The sequence below is a fragment of the Trachemys scripta genome, chromosome 2 (genome assembly GCF_013100865.1).
Source record: "Trachemys scripta elegans isolate TJP31775 chromosome 2, CAS_Tse_1.0, whole genome shotgun sequence".
Lineage (NCBI taxonomy): Eukaryota > Metazoa > Chordata > Testudines > Emydidae > Trachemys > Trachemys scripta.
In genome coordinates, this window is record NC_048299.1 from 227,543,684 (window position 1) to 227,559,325 (window position 15,642).

Below are 15,642 nucleotides of genomic sequence, written 5' to 3' on the forward strand. Positions count from 1 at the left end.
CCAGGCACCCCATGTGGCTCCTGAGTTGGACCCTCAGCCCCAAGGGGAAGAAGCCCACCTCCTGGGCTGAAGCCTAGAGTCCCCCTGCTGGGCCATGGAGTTTCTATAGCATATGGGGCAGGGGGCTTTGAAAGAAAAAGGTTGAGAACCCCCTGAACGAGAGCATAGCCTTTAGAAAATATCCAATCTTGGTTTTAAATTTTCCAGTGAAGAATCTACCACAGCCCTTGGCAAATTGTTCAAAGTGTTAATCACCCTTGCTGGTTCAAATTTATGCCTTATTTCTAATTTCAATTTGGCTAGCTTCAACATCCATTGGATCTTGTGTTGTACCTTTGTCTTCTAGATGGAAGAGCCCTCTTACCAAATTTCTGCCTCCTATGTAGATACTTACAGATTGATCAGGACACTCCTTAACTTTCTCCTTAAGATGTAACCTGTCTACTACTCCAGAGTCCCATTTATACATCCAAGCATCACATTAGCCCTTTTGGCCACAGCATTGTCCTGGGAGCTTAGCTGATTATCCTCCATGACCCTGAAGTTTTTTTCTAGTCACTTCTTACCAGGATAGGGACCCCCATCCTGCAAGCATGACCTGGTAGTTCCATCACTCCCAGCTTACAAAGTGATTCAGATCACTCTGCATCAGTGACCTGTCCTGTTATTTACATTTCCCCAGTTTTTGTGGTATGTGCAAACTTAAGTTAGGGTGTTCTATTTCACAATGGCCACCACCCATTGTTTCCATTATAAAGTCAGCAGCTATAATTAAAAGCAGCCTGTGGCCTCAATCCCATTGGAACAGTAGGACACATAACAGGGCGAGTTATGACTTCAGTCCCCTGGAGAACAGCAGCAAGCAGTGATTTTTTTTTTTTTTTTTCTTTTGAAAGAGGGCAGTTTTTGTGGGATTCTCTGTAGTTGAACATTATTTGCTACCACCTGAAGAACCTGTTAGTTTTAAAGAATGGGAAAAATGACCACGAATCCTAAGTTCTTCAAATTTAGTACACGTGCAAGAGCTCAGTGAGCTTTAACCCTAGTAGAAGTTTGAAGCATGTGAATTATTCATTATAATAATCACTGGAGAGAAAGCAAATGTTTGACACTAAGTGCAACTTTCTTAAAGGCAACAGAGGGTCCTGTGGCACCTTTGAGACTAACAGAAGTATTGGGAGCATAAGCTTTCGTGGGTAAGAACCTCACTTCTTCAGATGCAAGGATCCATTTTAACATAAAATTAACTGTAAATTTGCAGAAAACTCATAGCAGAAACACTGTAATTATGGGGAGAATACTCTGTATGCTTCACATGTAACATGGCTGAATCTGTGTTCTAAGTGCAAAATTCCATAAGACCATAACTATGGAACCACAAGGGACTTCCATAACACATCTATCATGCCATTTTTGAAGGCAGCCATTGAAACACTGGAAATCTCTTGTCTGTGGGGTTGTTCATGTCTCTAGCCATGGAAGAACAGTAATTTTCTTAGACAAATTATGTAGCTATTTGATATTACAATTCCATTGTTATATAAATATAAAAATATGCACTTCCATATATTTGGGCTATTCATTAGCTGAGACTTTCACAACTGTAGATATTTAACTCATCACACAGATGAGTAAAATGACTCTGAATGGTTTCTTGCCACAGTCATGGTTCAACAGCAGAGACAGGAATACAAATCTGGTATCTTATTGTTGAAAATTACATCAGAAGAATCATGAAACTGAGGTTATATAAAGAGGTATTTACACAAAAGGAATGAATCCCACACTATGAAGTTTCCTGGATGAATAATTTGTCCTTCATTTTGGATGTTGGTCACATTACATCCTATCTTTAGGCCACAGCAAGTTTGAGAAGTATACTGACAACTAACCCATTTGTGCCCCTTTATTTCAGCTCTCACGTGTAACTGACACAGTCAGTAGCAGAGCTGGTTGACAAACAGTTTTAATAGAAAGTTAGTCTCTCAATGCACTGAAAACTTTCATGTGTCTTAGTCTAAACTTGTTTAAGGGTGGTGGGGTGCTGAGAACCTTAATTTTTTTGTTGTTGCAGACCTAAGGAGCCTGGACTCTTCTGTGCCCCTTAGCAAGTCTGCAGAGTCTTGCCCAACTGGCATGGGGGAGTGCAGAAAGGAATCTGGGAAAAGGGTGGTGAAAAACTTACTGGTTTGCCAGATGTATGTTGCAGCAAACTGAGCCTGGATTCTGCAGCCCTCCTAGGGCCTTAATCAGTGAATAGAAATAAGAGGCTTACCCATCATCCCCCCCCCCCCCTCCAAAAAAAGCCACTCTATACCTCTTCTCTGCTACAGTTGAAATTCAGAAGAGGGGGGGAGGGCTTACCCTGAAGGTACTTCATATTTGAGGAGAGGAAGAATAAGTGTGAAGTAAAATAAAAGTAGTATTTTAGAAGTCTCTGCTACTGAATCTTAATTAGGAAGCTTTGGGAGTACCCTCTTAAAGCCCACTTCTAGACAATGTGACTACACAGGACTACAGAAAAATCCCCAGGCAAAATGACTTGAGACTTATGCACAGAACACTTTTTTATTAACAGATCAGAGTAGGAAAGTCCACTGCTGGGCACCTGAAAGAGAAGACAAATTAACATTAACAATATTTATTATTTGACTTTCTTAGTTCTACATGATGATAATATAGAAATTATCAGTTTACCACAGCTGATGTGACTTGTATATATTTTCAACCACATGGAAAAGACCCTTAGGTGCTAACTATTTAATATGACTTTACTAGAATCCTATGCAAATCAAATAGCTCCAACCTCAATACTTAAGTTTCTTTATTCGTAATAAAGCACTGTCTTCCAACTGTAGCTTTAGAACATCTTATGTCTCCTAATATAAGAACATTAATGTGACAAAAGAAAGAAGCAAGTCTACCTTGAATGAAGAGGAAAGCTAGTATTTAAGGCAGAACACAATCAAGTCATAGTCCCTGCTGTTAATGTTGATGCTAAACTTATGTAAAAACGCACTTCAAGCCAGCTCCACCTATGTTAATATTACGAGTCCTGTATCTATACAAGGGAATTTTAAGCAAAGGCTTAAAGGCACTCCTTTCAGCTTTGTTAAGCACTCAGCTGCATTGGTCCTCCCAACACAAACACTGCTCAAGGTGAGACAATGCTGGCAACCATAGGAAATATTTAGTAAATCTCCCTAATGTAGACAAAGGGGCAGAGGAGAATAATCATACCCTCATAGGTACGTAACATTGAAATGAACATTCACCTTCAGGCATACAACCCTTTAGAAGACATTTGCTTACATGGGCATTAGTTCAGATGAACACTATTCCTTATTAAGCTAGGGAGCTAGTTTTCACTACATTACTAGCAGACAATTCTCTGCCCCCTCACAAAGTTTTGTAATGAATGAGAAAACTGAATAGTCTTTCCAAAGAGTTAATCATTGTTCATATATTTAAAGAGAATGTGTAAACCACTTCAGTAGATAGTAGTAAAGTAACTGGGATTTTCTGCAGGAAAGAAAATACAGGGGAATGGAAACAAAGGGGAGAAAGTATTTACAAAAGCTGCAGACCAATGAAAGGGGTCTATAGAAGTTTTTAAAAATGCTTCGCTGATACATGCAGCCCAAATATAACATGGCAAGGGCATAAAAACAAGGAAGTGTGATTAAAAGGAAATGGAAGGGACACAGCAGTTTGTATTGACCTGTAGTACTAGTATAGAATGGACTGAAACCGAACCCAGCTAGTGACAAGGAATGCTATTGAGGTGGAACACCAATCAAAATCATGACAAGCACCATCTCACTGAACTCGAGCCGTCTGTATATATGAGCACAGAGGCAGCTTAACCACATTCAGGGGAAGAAAGGAAAAAGTAGGGCTTAAACTTTCTTCCCACACAAAGCTCCTGGAAGCTTAGGCCACAATGATGTTCCATCATGCTGAGTAAACTTAAAAGCAAAGCTCATTGATGGAAGGAGTGCAGACTGCATACTGATATAGGCTATAGAGCAGTGGCTCTCAAACTTTTGTACTGATGACCCCCACCCCTCATTTCACACAGCAAGCCTCTGAGTGCGACCCCCCCTTATAAATTAAACACTTTTTTATATATTTAACAGCATTATAAATGCTGGAGGCAAAACAGGGTTTAAGGTGGAGGTTGACAGCTCACGACCCCACATGTAATAACCTCGTGACCCCCTGAGGGGTCCCGACCCCCAGTTTGAGAACCCCTGCTATAGAGCAATGTGTGGTCTTAAAGCTGTTGGGATACAGTTGAAAAAAACAGCAATTTATTTAGACAAGAGGGAACTGCCATCCAGTTTGCGGACATCTAACAGGCAGTTTTGCTCAATTTTGAATGATTGAAGATTTATTTACTAATTTTAGAAGTGTTTTTTCATCACATTTGTTAAATTTCCAGGAATAATGTTAAAAGCACTGTGCTATTAACCACCCAGAAAGTTACCCCATCAGAACCAAATAAAAAAAATTTGGCAAAACTTAATTGTGATCCCTAGACTAGCATAATAGCAATATAATTTTATCCCAACCTTCAAGTCCTATTCAGAAGAGCTCCCAAAGATTTCAAAGAATGGTCTACTTCCCCTCTTCCCACCAGCCAATCATCTATTCCTGGGAATACTAATTGCTTACTTAGGAAATATTTAACATTTTAAACTGCCTATTTGCAATTAGCAGGTGGAGCAAGAAACCAGCACCATGTGACTAGCCAGCTACAGAACAAGCTCTTACAGCACTTCTGATCCATAGAACTTAAAGCACGTAGACAACCAGCAAGTGGTAAGGCCAATTTCAGAGCTCATCACAAACCCCCTGTACTGCTATGAGCAGGTAGTTTCAGAGAAGGCAGCCCATTTTCCAACTGGGAGGAAAACACTCCCCATCTCCAGTCAACCCCAAGTGACTACTGGAAAGAACAAAACAAACCAAAAATCGGTTTGGATCAATTGAAACATTGTTTCAATTACTTTATTTGAATTGTTGACATTGGGAAGGTATCTTCACAGCCATAAAAATTCACCTTTAAAAAATTAAGGCCTTCTCTCCTCCTCTAAGAGCACAGAAAAGCATTTAGGTGTTCATAATCTCTAATGAGTGAGTAATCTGAAGGCTTGCTATTTTGTAGTGTAGTATAGTAAAATCAGTGATGTTGAGCACTTGTTTAATCTAATTTAGGTGCTTGGGTTTTTAAAAAGGGCATGAATAGGGCTCCGTGTCTGTCACGGAAGTCAATAATTCTGTGATTTTTTTTCACCCCCCCCCCCCCAATTTAGTCACTGATATTTACAGTATAAGTCATGGACAGGTCATGGGTGGTGAATTTTTGTTTATTGCCCATGACCTGTCCATCACTTTTACTAAAAATACCCATAACTAGGGCCCTACCAAATTCAGCCATGAAAAACGCATCATGGACCGTGAAATCTGGTCCTCCCCCCCCCCCCCCTCCATGAAATTTGGTATGTTGTGTGCGTTTACCTTGTACTATACAGATTTCATCGGGGGAGACCAGTGTTTCTCAAATTGGGGGTCCTTCCAAAAGGAAGTTGTGGAGGGGGGGGGTCACAAGGTTATTTTAGGGAGGTTGCGGTATTGCCACCCTTACTCCTGCGCTGCTTTCATTGCTGGGAGGCCAGAGAACAGCGGCTATTTGTCAGGCACCCAGCTCTCAAAGCAGAAACCCACCAGCAGCAGCACAGAAGTAAGGGTGGCAATGCCATACCATGCCATCCTCACTTAAACGCTGCTGGTGGTGGTGGCTCTGCCTTCAGAACTGGGCGCCTGGCCAGCAGCCACCAAGCTTTGAAGGCAGCATCAGAGGTGCAGAAGTAAGGGTAACAGACAGCAAACCCCCCCCCCCTACAATAACCTTGTGACCTCCCCCACAATTCCTTTTTGGGTCAGGACCCCTACAATTAAGACACTGTGAAATTTCAGATTTAAATAGCTGAAATCATGAAACTTACTATTTTTAAAATCCTCTGATGTCAAATTGACCAACATGGACCAAGAATTTGGTTCCTAACTATATGACTAAATCATAGCCTTACTAATAAATAAATTCTCGGCGTGGGAGTACGTATTTCCTTTGTTCTTCTTTAAAGCAGTGCTTTGTGACATCATATTGCTAAAATGGCCCAATAAGTCTCTGTATCCAGTCTATTCCGCTCTGTCAATGCAGCACAAAACTCTGATCATAGCTCCAGTGCATCTCTGCAGCTACCATTCAGACTTTAGTCAGGCAACAGAAGAAAACTGATAAGACTAGCTGCTATTCAGAACCCTGTGGGCAACAGGTAGCTAACAAGAACCAAGTCAGTTTCACTCTGCTGCTGCTTAGGAAAGCTACAAACAGCAAAAGAAATTACTGGAACAGAAGAATGTGCCAGAGGACAGAGAACTCTGAAAATGAAGGGAGGAATGTGCGTTGAAGTAGCAGAACCCTTCTTATGCTCACAGCAGGAAAGGCAGACTGAATGATGCAATCTTTTCTGCCCACAATATTTTAAAATTCTGCATATTTTATTTGTCAAAATAACAATATAATCATGCCAGTTTCAATTATTTTAGTAATTTATTTCAAAATACTTGTCAGCAAGCATGTCTGTAACAATACAGACTAAAAAAAAAGATTCAGGAAATGTTTTTTTTGACAAATATGCCTAGTAAGGAATCTATTTCCAGCACCCCACACAAGCAGCACAAAAACTTCGGGGAGGGATTCGGGGTAACCGAGGAGCTGAGGGACAAGGAAGCAATTGCTGGGAAGGAGCCTGGGAGTGAACGTGGTGGGTTGTTGGGTGTGGATGGGAGAAGTAGGAAGCCTCCCCCATGCAGACCCTGGCTGACCTCTAGCCTCTCCCATTCAGGCAGGCACATCTACCCCTGTCCCCATGGGGCCCTGCAACCTATATTCTGCAGAGGAACAAAAATCTGTGTGAGGACATGAGTTCTGCGTATGTGTAGTGGTCAGAATTCTCCCCAGAGCATAGGTATCAGACTGTCACTAAAGGCTGATATGAAAAAGGTCCCAAGTACAGCCAAGTGGAAACACTTTTCCCATCCCACAAAAATTATTCTGAACAATTTCGCATTCCAAATGGGGACAAAGTCAATCTCAAATTTTCACAAACCCCAAATCCAAGAAGATTCCAGTTTAGGTCAATTGAAAGTTTCAGTAATTTTGAATGTTTTTTAAATTTCAAAACAGTCATTTTGAACCAAAAGCCCAGAATTTTTCAATTCAGATGTCATAATGAAATGTTTTGACAACTTTGAAATTTTTAAAAATCTGAGCTGAAAACTTGTCAAAACAGATCCTTTCCCACTAAACAGTTCAGTTTTGCCAAACTGGCATGTTCCAACAAAAACATTGTCAAAGTTCCTGATGAGTTCTAGTGCCAAGCACGGTCCATGAATAGCACCATTAGAAATCCCAACATACGTGGGTTAATAAAATGCATCATAGCATTGTCCATGGAGCACATTGGTAGGCTGACCTTTTTCTTATCAGCCTCTAGACTAGGAATTTGGTAGTCCTCAAGCTCTCTGGCCATTTCAATTTTTTGCTTTATGCTTTCCTTTTGCCTGTTTTTCTGAAATAGAGTATTACTTTGGCCAATATAGGGAACAGAGATGTCCTGTTAATACACACACTCAATTAAAAGTTTAGAAGTGCTTTTATAGTCCATACCATCCCCTACTATTTCTATAAGCACATCTGACTCTGCAAAGCTAAGAGCCAAATTCAAAGAGATCACTTGTATCTAGATTAGTGGTTACAAGAAAGAACCCTTGTGGCCCGATGAAGTTAACTGATGGCTAACAGCAAAAGTAAGGAGCTTTCTGGGAATGACTATTACTTTTGATCCTTTAATGCCAGTAAGGGCAGTCAGTGTTTCCATTACAAATCCCAAGCATGGCTAAATATGTAAATTATTTGTTTAGCAAGTTAGTAGTAAGTTGGGGAAAAATACATAGCACCTATGATGAAGATCCAAACAATTTCTGTACATGTGTTTTTATAACCTTTGAGAAGATTTTAACATTAAAAATAAATTAATAAGATATTGGACAAACTAGTTCAATAAGGCTTCACACTCTAATAGTCTGATCCAAACAGATAATATACATCCACTACATACCCCCGCCCCTTAAAATCAGGCAACTTTGCCTTCCATATCCACTGGACCACATCCTTTACTGCATATTTAATGTAAAATTAAGGAGGTGCTAATTTTAAGGTACATTTTCCCTGTGACATTAAGTGTCTTACCATTAGTTCATTCTCCTTATGAGCCTGTTAATCTGATCTTCCCTGTTGCCAGCATCTCCACCTTCCACAAAGTGGATAGTTTTCTTTTTCATTCCACCTCGAGGAGAAGATAACTTGAAGGGCCACAGAAAGTTGTTCACCACTTTGAAGTTCTTACCAACAGTATAGATCTCATGGACCACATCTTCCATGCAAATGATGCCATATTTCTCTGAAACCCAGGAAACAGTAATTATACAGGACTATCAGACTAAAACCCAAGGCCTGTGGCATGATTACCTACAAAACACTATCCATAATCCAAAAGTTGTCTTAAGTGTTATGTTCACTAGTAACCAATGCTATCTCAAGTTGTTTGCTTGAGATCAAGTCAATTCCACAAATCAGCATGCTCTGCTTTAATGTTTCAAAACAAGTGGTGTACTATTTTTCCCCTCAAGGCTGTTACTATTGCTAATTAGAAACAAATGGTTTACTTCCCCCTTACATATGAAAAAAAGACAGAAAAACACTACAGAAAGCTTGTTTATATAATAATACTAATCAGCAATGACAGGGAAAAGAAAACCATGATAATCTAATGGAATTTTGGTAAACATTGTTTCATAGTGGTCTTTTAAAAAAACATAAGTTAAATCAACACTGATTACACAAAGAACAGGAGTACTTGTGGCACCTTAGAGACTAACAAATTTATTAGAGCATAAGCTTTCGTGGACTACAGCCCACTTCTTCGGATGCATATAGAGTGGAATATATATATAGATATTATACACACACACACACACACACACAAACTATATATACAGTGTGTATATCTCAGCAAATTATAAAAGTAGAACATATACTGCTATTTTTAGTGACCCAGGTAAATAATGGAAAAACAAACAAGAACAATTTGAATTGTGAATAGACAAACTATTTTGCCGTTAATTCCAGATGAATGGGGAGGGTGAGGTTTCACCAACATTCAGTAACGTGGAATGTGGAAATTAACTTCCTGCACCACAATGTTAAATTAATATCCCAAAATCTTAATCTGATTCAATATAAGATATTGATTACTGCATATTTACTTAGTAAAAGATTTCAAAACCCTCCTAGTGGTAATGATTTCTCGCTGATATTTTCAGTCTTAAAAGGCTCCTGCTTGACCTATCAGTTTTTCCATTAGAAATCAATGCAAATCAAGCTGAGAGACAAGGTTTATTGTTGAAGACCCTAGTCAAATTATAAAAGTTAGTTAATTTACCTTACATTTTTGAAAGTTTTGATTTCTAATAGGAAAAGCTAATACTTTCATTCCTGCTTTGCATCAAGTTGCCAAGATAGGTTTTACTATGACAAATCACTATTTTTAGTGACAGAGGTAGTGTTCAGAATTTTTAAGCTCATATTTTTAGCTAAATCAGATAATCTTAAACCAAAGTCATTGCTAAAAAATTAAGTTGTATTTACCAAGACACCGCTGAATCAGAGAATTGTCAGTCAGAGCAATGCGCTGCCTGTTGATCTTGCCGTAACCACGCTTGTAGATCAGTTCATGCACAGATTTCAGATTGGGGTAACTGAAATATCGAAGTGAGATAGAAGTGATTAACAGATTTATTTGGGCATAAGCTTTTGTGAGTTAAAACCTCACTTCTTCAGATGCATCTGTTAGTCTTTAAGGTGCCACCAGACTCCTTGTTGTTTTTGTAGATACAGACTAACACGGCTACCCCCTGATACAGGCCTTGGCTACACTTACCAGCTAGTTCGACGGCTGGAAATCGAAGTTCTGGGTTCGACTTATCGCGTCTAGTCTGGACGCGATAAGTCGAACCCGGAAGTGCTTGCCGTCGACTGCGGTACTCCAGCTCGGCGAGAGGAGTACCGCGGAGTCGACGGGGGAGCCTGCCTGCCGCGTGTGGACCAAGGTAAGTTCGAACTAAGGTACTTCGACTTCAGCTACGTTATTCACGTAGCTGAAGTTGCGTACCTTAGTTCGAATTGGGGGGGGTAGTGTAGACCAAGCCACATAGAAGTGATTGGGATTCTCATTCAATAATGCCAAAAAATGAAGTTCTATATTAAATTATTTGAGCACAGTATGAGGACAATGCACATACCAACAGTGTTTCCTCTAATTTTTCCCACCCATGTGCGGAATGAGTTTTGTTATGTGTACCAATATGGAGGTGATGTGCCTCCATATTGGTGCATATATCAAAATTCATGTGGCGGGGTGGAACCAAGGGGGGTTTGGAGTGTGGAAGGGGCTCAGGGCTGGGACAGAGGGTTGGGGTGCAGTGGGGGGGGAGGTGAGGCTCTGGGCTGGGGCCAAGGGGTTTGGGGTGTAGTGGGGCTACCTGGGGAGAGAGAGGACTCCCCCTCCTCTCTCTCTCCCCACAGCAGCACCTGGACTGGGTGGGAGAGGTGCCTTTCCCCCAGCTGCAGCAGGTTCAGGGCCAGGCCGGGGAAGGTCCCGGTTGGGCTGGGTCAGGGCGCCTGTTTCACTGTTGTGGCAGGTCCGGGGCTGGGAAGAGGTATCTCTCGCTGCCGCAGACTTGAGTGCCAGCGCGATGCTCAATAGGCAGCTGTGTGGCCACGCAGCTTAGAGGGAACTTAGCATGCCAAGGGTAACAACCCAGTGCAACACAATGGATGCAAAACACATCATGTTGCGCCAATGGGAATTCATGATGGAGAGTCAGACCAGGTCTTGTTTACTTTTTCTGCTTCTTATTTCAGTGTTGAGCAATACATCCTGTATTTTACTTTTCAAATTCACTTGATAAAGTTAAATTGAAAACTTCACTTACCCCCATGCAATGTAGGGTTCAACAATCCGCAGCATGTTAATTGAAGCCTTGTTGAGTTTTACAAATGTGCCATTGAAAATCTGACGCAGGCGAAGGAGCTGCAATACCTTACGGACCTTCGGGCTAACTCCATTGATACTGCAAAGTGCAGAAGTGATATCCTTAGATTTACATTTGTCTGTAGTAATATTCAAATAATTTGATCTACATGGCTATGTGGCTTTGATTCAGTAATTAGCTATATGCTTACCAATGATTCAAAGTAACAATTGCAGTAAACTTTATTATGTTTTACCATCTCTATTTTATACTCTGGGCTGGTCCACACTAACCCCCCAGTTCAAACTAAGATAAGCAACTTCAGCTACGTGAATAACATAGCTGAAGTCGAAGTATCTTAGTTCGAACTACAAGGTACTTACTGCGGGTCCACACGCGGCAGGCAGGCTCCCCTGTCGACACCGCGTAATCCTCTCGCGGAGCAGGAGTACCGGTGTCGACGGCAAGCATTTGCAGGATTGATTTATGGCGTCTAGACAAGACGCGATAAATCAATCCCAGAAGATCGACTGCTTACCGCCGAACCCGTAGGTAAGTATAGACGTACCCTCTGAAACTTTCATTCAAACCAGATCTACTACTTTTAATCTAGAGTCCCTCTTCAACAAGCTTACAAGGGCTCAGTCTGACCTACTTGAGCAAAAGCAAAACAGAAAGGTGATACTCTTGATTCACAATTCAGTGCCCCCACCAGAAAACAACCAGGATATAGTTCAACTTTAATGAGAACTAGGTACACCCTTCTTTAAACAGCCTTTTTCCTGGATCACTAGTTGATTTCTCTCTCCTAGTACACCTTTAAACAAGCTGTTCGGAAGCATGTGGAGGGAGAGATTCCTATGGTGCCTCATTAATAATGGTCTGCAGACTTATTCATATTATCCAGTTTACGTTGTAAAAGTAACAAATACTAATTTTTGCAATGTTGCAGGTATATAATAGAAGAACAAGCATGGAAAACAATTTGAATTGATAGACAAACCTGCTCTTTTATCATCACTCCAAGATTAAATGTAAATGAGGATAATTCACTCTCCATTCACAGTTGCTAGTTTGCCTCTTTACAGGTCTGTCTCATCTTACACAGGGGTTCTGTTCCGAAGTTAGCGCATAAAGCAAAAACCGCGTATAGCCAAAACCCCATTGAGTTCAATGGCAGGCGAAAGCACCCGCACCACAGGTATAGTATTAAAACTGTTTTTCTTTTTTTGTTTTGTTTTTGCCGACCACGTAAAATTGAAATCGCGCATGTTAAATGCGTGTAAGATGCGACAGACTGACAATGTACTGACAATGTCAAAACATGGGCTTTGTTCCAAACATGTTGGTGGGTTTGTGGTTGGAACTAGACTAACTGAACAAGTCCTCTGCTAGTACTGTCAACCTACCTGGACCTACTAGTGGAAGGCTTTTATTACAAATGACATGAACTTCTAAGTACTCTATAGTGCTGCTCTATCAAATATGGTAAGGCCAAATTTCCCCCACATATTTAACAAAATGAATACATTCCCCATGAATTTTAATCATAATCCAAAATGGTAAATATCTTACCCTCTGATCCTGATCACGAAGGCCAATTTTGGTTCGGCAGGTACATAGTAATTGCCAGCTTTGCGTGCCATTCGGGCCATACGAATCTCACGTCTATACATTTGCCTGTACTCCTTGTGATAGGCCTGAGCTCTTGCATAGATGAGTTTTCTTTGAGCTTTACGAAGCTGAAATTAAGGATAAAATGTCATCCAAAAGTACACTATGTTCATAAGTATATTAACCTACAACAGCTCAATAATATCATTCCAAGTGATCAATAAGCTTTACAAAATGTGTACAATAGATAATAACACCATCCTAACATATAAAAACAGAAAAAAATCAACCTCAGCTTTAAAGTACTGTAGCATCTCCTGTGCATACAACCATTATTTATTGCCACACTTTGGACATAGTTAAGACAAGCAGACCAGTTTGTTTCCCTCACCTGGTATTTAGAGTAGTATTAGTGACATTTTGGACAAAGTTTCTAAAGGCATTTAACAGCTATGTCATCGTGCCCCAATACGCAATTTCTTACTGAATAGGCTATCTTCCTGCCATATACCAACGAACATTAAACTCTGAACTTCAAATCCTAATACTGCATCTAAGATTATTCTCCCAAAAATTACTGTTCTTTCTGAAGGGTAGTGCGTAGTAAAATACTCTGCAAAATGTCCATGATGAACAAAACAGCTGTCTATATATCGGATTTAAGATCTACTAAATTCTATCTCCATCTCTATATATTAGAATTACCTTCACTGTATAATTAAATACAAACAAGTAAGTTTATTAAAATATTTACCTTCTTTTGAACCACTAGCCTCTTCAGACGCTTGGCCTTTATATCAGCAAAAGCCTTTCGCTTTTTTAAAAGGCTTTCTGGAACAGATGGCACCTTCTTTCCTCTAAATTATAAAAAAAAGACTTGAGGGTCTATTTATAGATCACTTTCACATGACAAATAATGAAAGGTGTATCTGTAAATTTAGCTTCACTAAGAATTATTATAAGCAGCTTTGATATACATAAATCACACATGGAACCAAAAATGCAGGCCTCAGTGTCCTGAACAGTTTATAATTACATTCTGCCTCCCTGTATCTTCAATTGTTTAGGGTCTTACTCAAACCTGAACTCCTGTATAGTATTATAATATGTACTTATAGCCTCTTTCATCCACAGATAAGGAAACTTGCATTGCTGTAGCAGCTAAATAGCTAACTGCCTTTTATTGCTACTTCTAGGTATTTATAAAGCAATCACTTATCTGAATACTTACAAATTAAAAGCAACAAGCAATTTGGAAGACTATCATCCAACACCTTCCTTTTAGACACCATCTGGGAGTCTAAAAAGTTTTGTTCTTTCATTCTACTTAAAACCTAGCTTAAAATTGAGGCAAACTCTCTCAAACAATGGATCTTACATCTAGCTCTGAATACAAGTCAGTACAAGGACAGTCCAAGACTGACAAACAGCTGCAATGGTGGCTGTAGCGATCCCTGGCTATAGCTTGAATACCAATTAAATTTGATGATACTTCATTATGAAGGAAGTCTAAGGTCATTATCACTAAGGCTTGTAATTCAACTTCGTTAAGTTTTGTGGGAGTTTGTCTGAAAGACCGTCTAGGACCGTCTGAAACACTTGTCCTGTTAGAAGAATAACATCAGAGTTTGTAATGCATCATTCATTTAGAGCTAAATAGTGCCCTTGCATACATGGGCACAACTCCCACTATCTTCATGCATATAAAGGCAGCATCTAGCCCTAAATAATGCTTCATACAGCACATTAACACAGCAAGAAAGGAGAGGAGTGACTGCTGTGTTACTGGGGGTCCTGCCTATGGGACACGGCCAGGGGAGACTGTGCACGCTGTTGGCGCATCCCATCATGATGGCTCCTGAACCACGACATCTCTCCCCCAGCCCCGCTCCCGAAGACCCTTCCTCCTCAAGCGCAAGGGCCCTACGCAGTCAGGCCGCCGCACCCAAGAGACTCCCCATCAAGTCCTGGCACACCAGGCGAGGAGAACCAACCCCCTGCCGCCCCAAGCCCAGGCCGCCCCGGCCACACACAGCTCTGGGCCGCCGGGGAGGGCCTGAGGTGGGTCGATACGAGCGGCAGCGGGGAGGCAGAGCCCCGGTGGTCGGGCTCGGGGAGCCGGCAGAGGGTGGAGGCTGCCACGCCGCCGATGGAAGCGGATTTTCCCGGGGAAGAAGTTGCACTTACTCTACGCCCGCCATGATCCCCACCGGAAAAGAGAGCGCGCGCATGCGCATCACACACTTAAAGAATCGGGTCCGGGAAGGGGCCAACGGCAAAAGCCCTGGGTTTTGCTGTCTAACGCGGTGCCTGAATACAATTTAGGAATAGGGAGGTGACTATAAGTGAGTGCCTGAGCTGTACGGTGGCTAAATTGAAGGGGCTCAGAGCTTGATGGGAATGTAGGAGCGCAAAGCGAAGGTTAGATGGCTCATTGAAACACACAGTAAGCTTTTACAGACCAGGAGGTAGAGGCTATAAACACTTTCCTCTTAAAACATTGCTAAAGCCCCTCCAGCTTGGCTACAGCTTCAGCATGCTGAGTTGGGCGCAATCCACAGTCCCCACAGGGTTCAGGCCCAGAACACTGTTGTTATTACATTAAATAGTTGATTTCCATGGTGACTGATTCCCTTCAGCTCCAAGAGTTGTTTTATGAGGCTAAATCTGAGTATTAGTATTGACTTTAACGGGATCAGGCAGAGTTATTATTTATTTTTATTATTTGCCGAATATGGACAATGTGTTCTGTACACGACACATACATCAACACAGTTTAGGTCATGAAAGTGGTTAAAAATCTAAAAAAGTTGATACAGAAAGAAACTTGCTTATTATTGTTATAATCTAACAATGTTTTGTTTA

At 40.9% G+C, this 15,642-nt stretch overlaps 1 protein-coding gene across 1 annotated transcript; it reads right to left on the reverse strand.

Annotated features, from left to right (window-relative positions):
- Positions 1-2,552: 2,552 nt before the first annotated feature.
- On the reverse strand, positions 2,553-15,046 carry RPL7 (ribosomal protein L7). Its single transcript, XM_034763116.1, has 7 exons — positions 14,965-15,046; positions 13,532-13,634; positions 12,739-12,905; positions 11,125-11,262; positions 9,779-9,888; positions 8,321-8,531; positions 2,553-2,608 (listed from the first exon to the last, which is right to left on the reverse strand). Exons 1-6 carry the CDS (start codon positions 15,012-15,014, stop codon positions 8,323-8,325), a joined length of 777 nt encoding a protein of 258 aa, XP_034619007.1. The 5' UTR covers positions 15,015-15,046; the 3' UTR covers positions 2,553-2,608; positions 8,321-8,322.
- Positions 15,047-15,642: the final 596 nt, after the last annotated feature.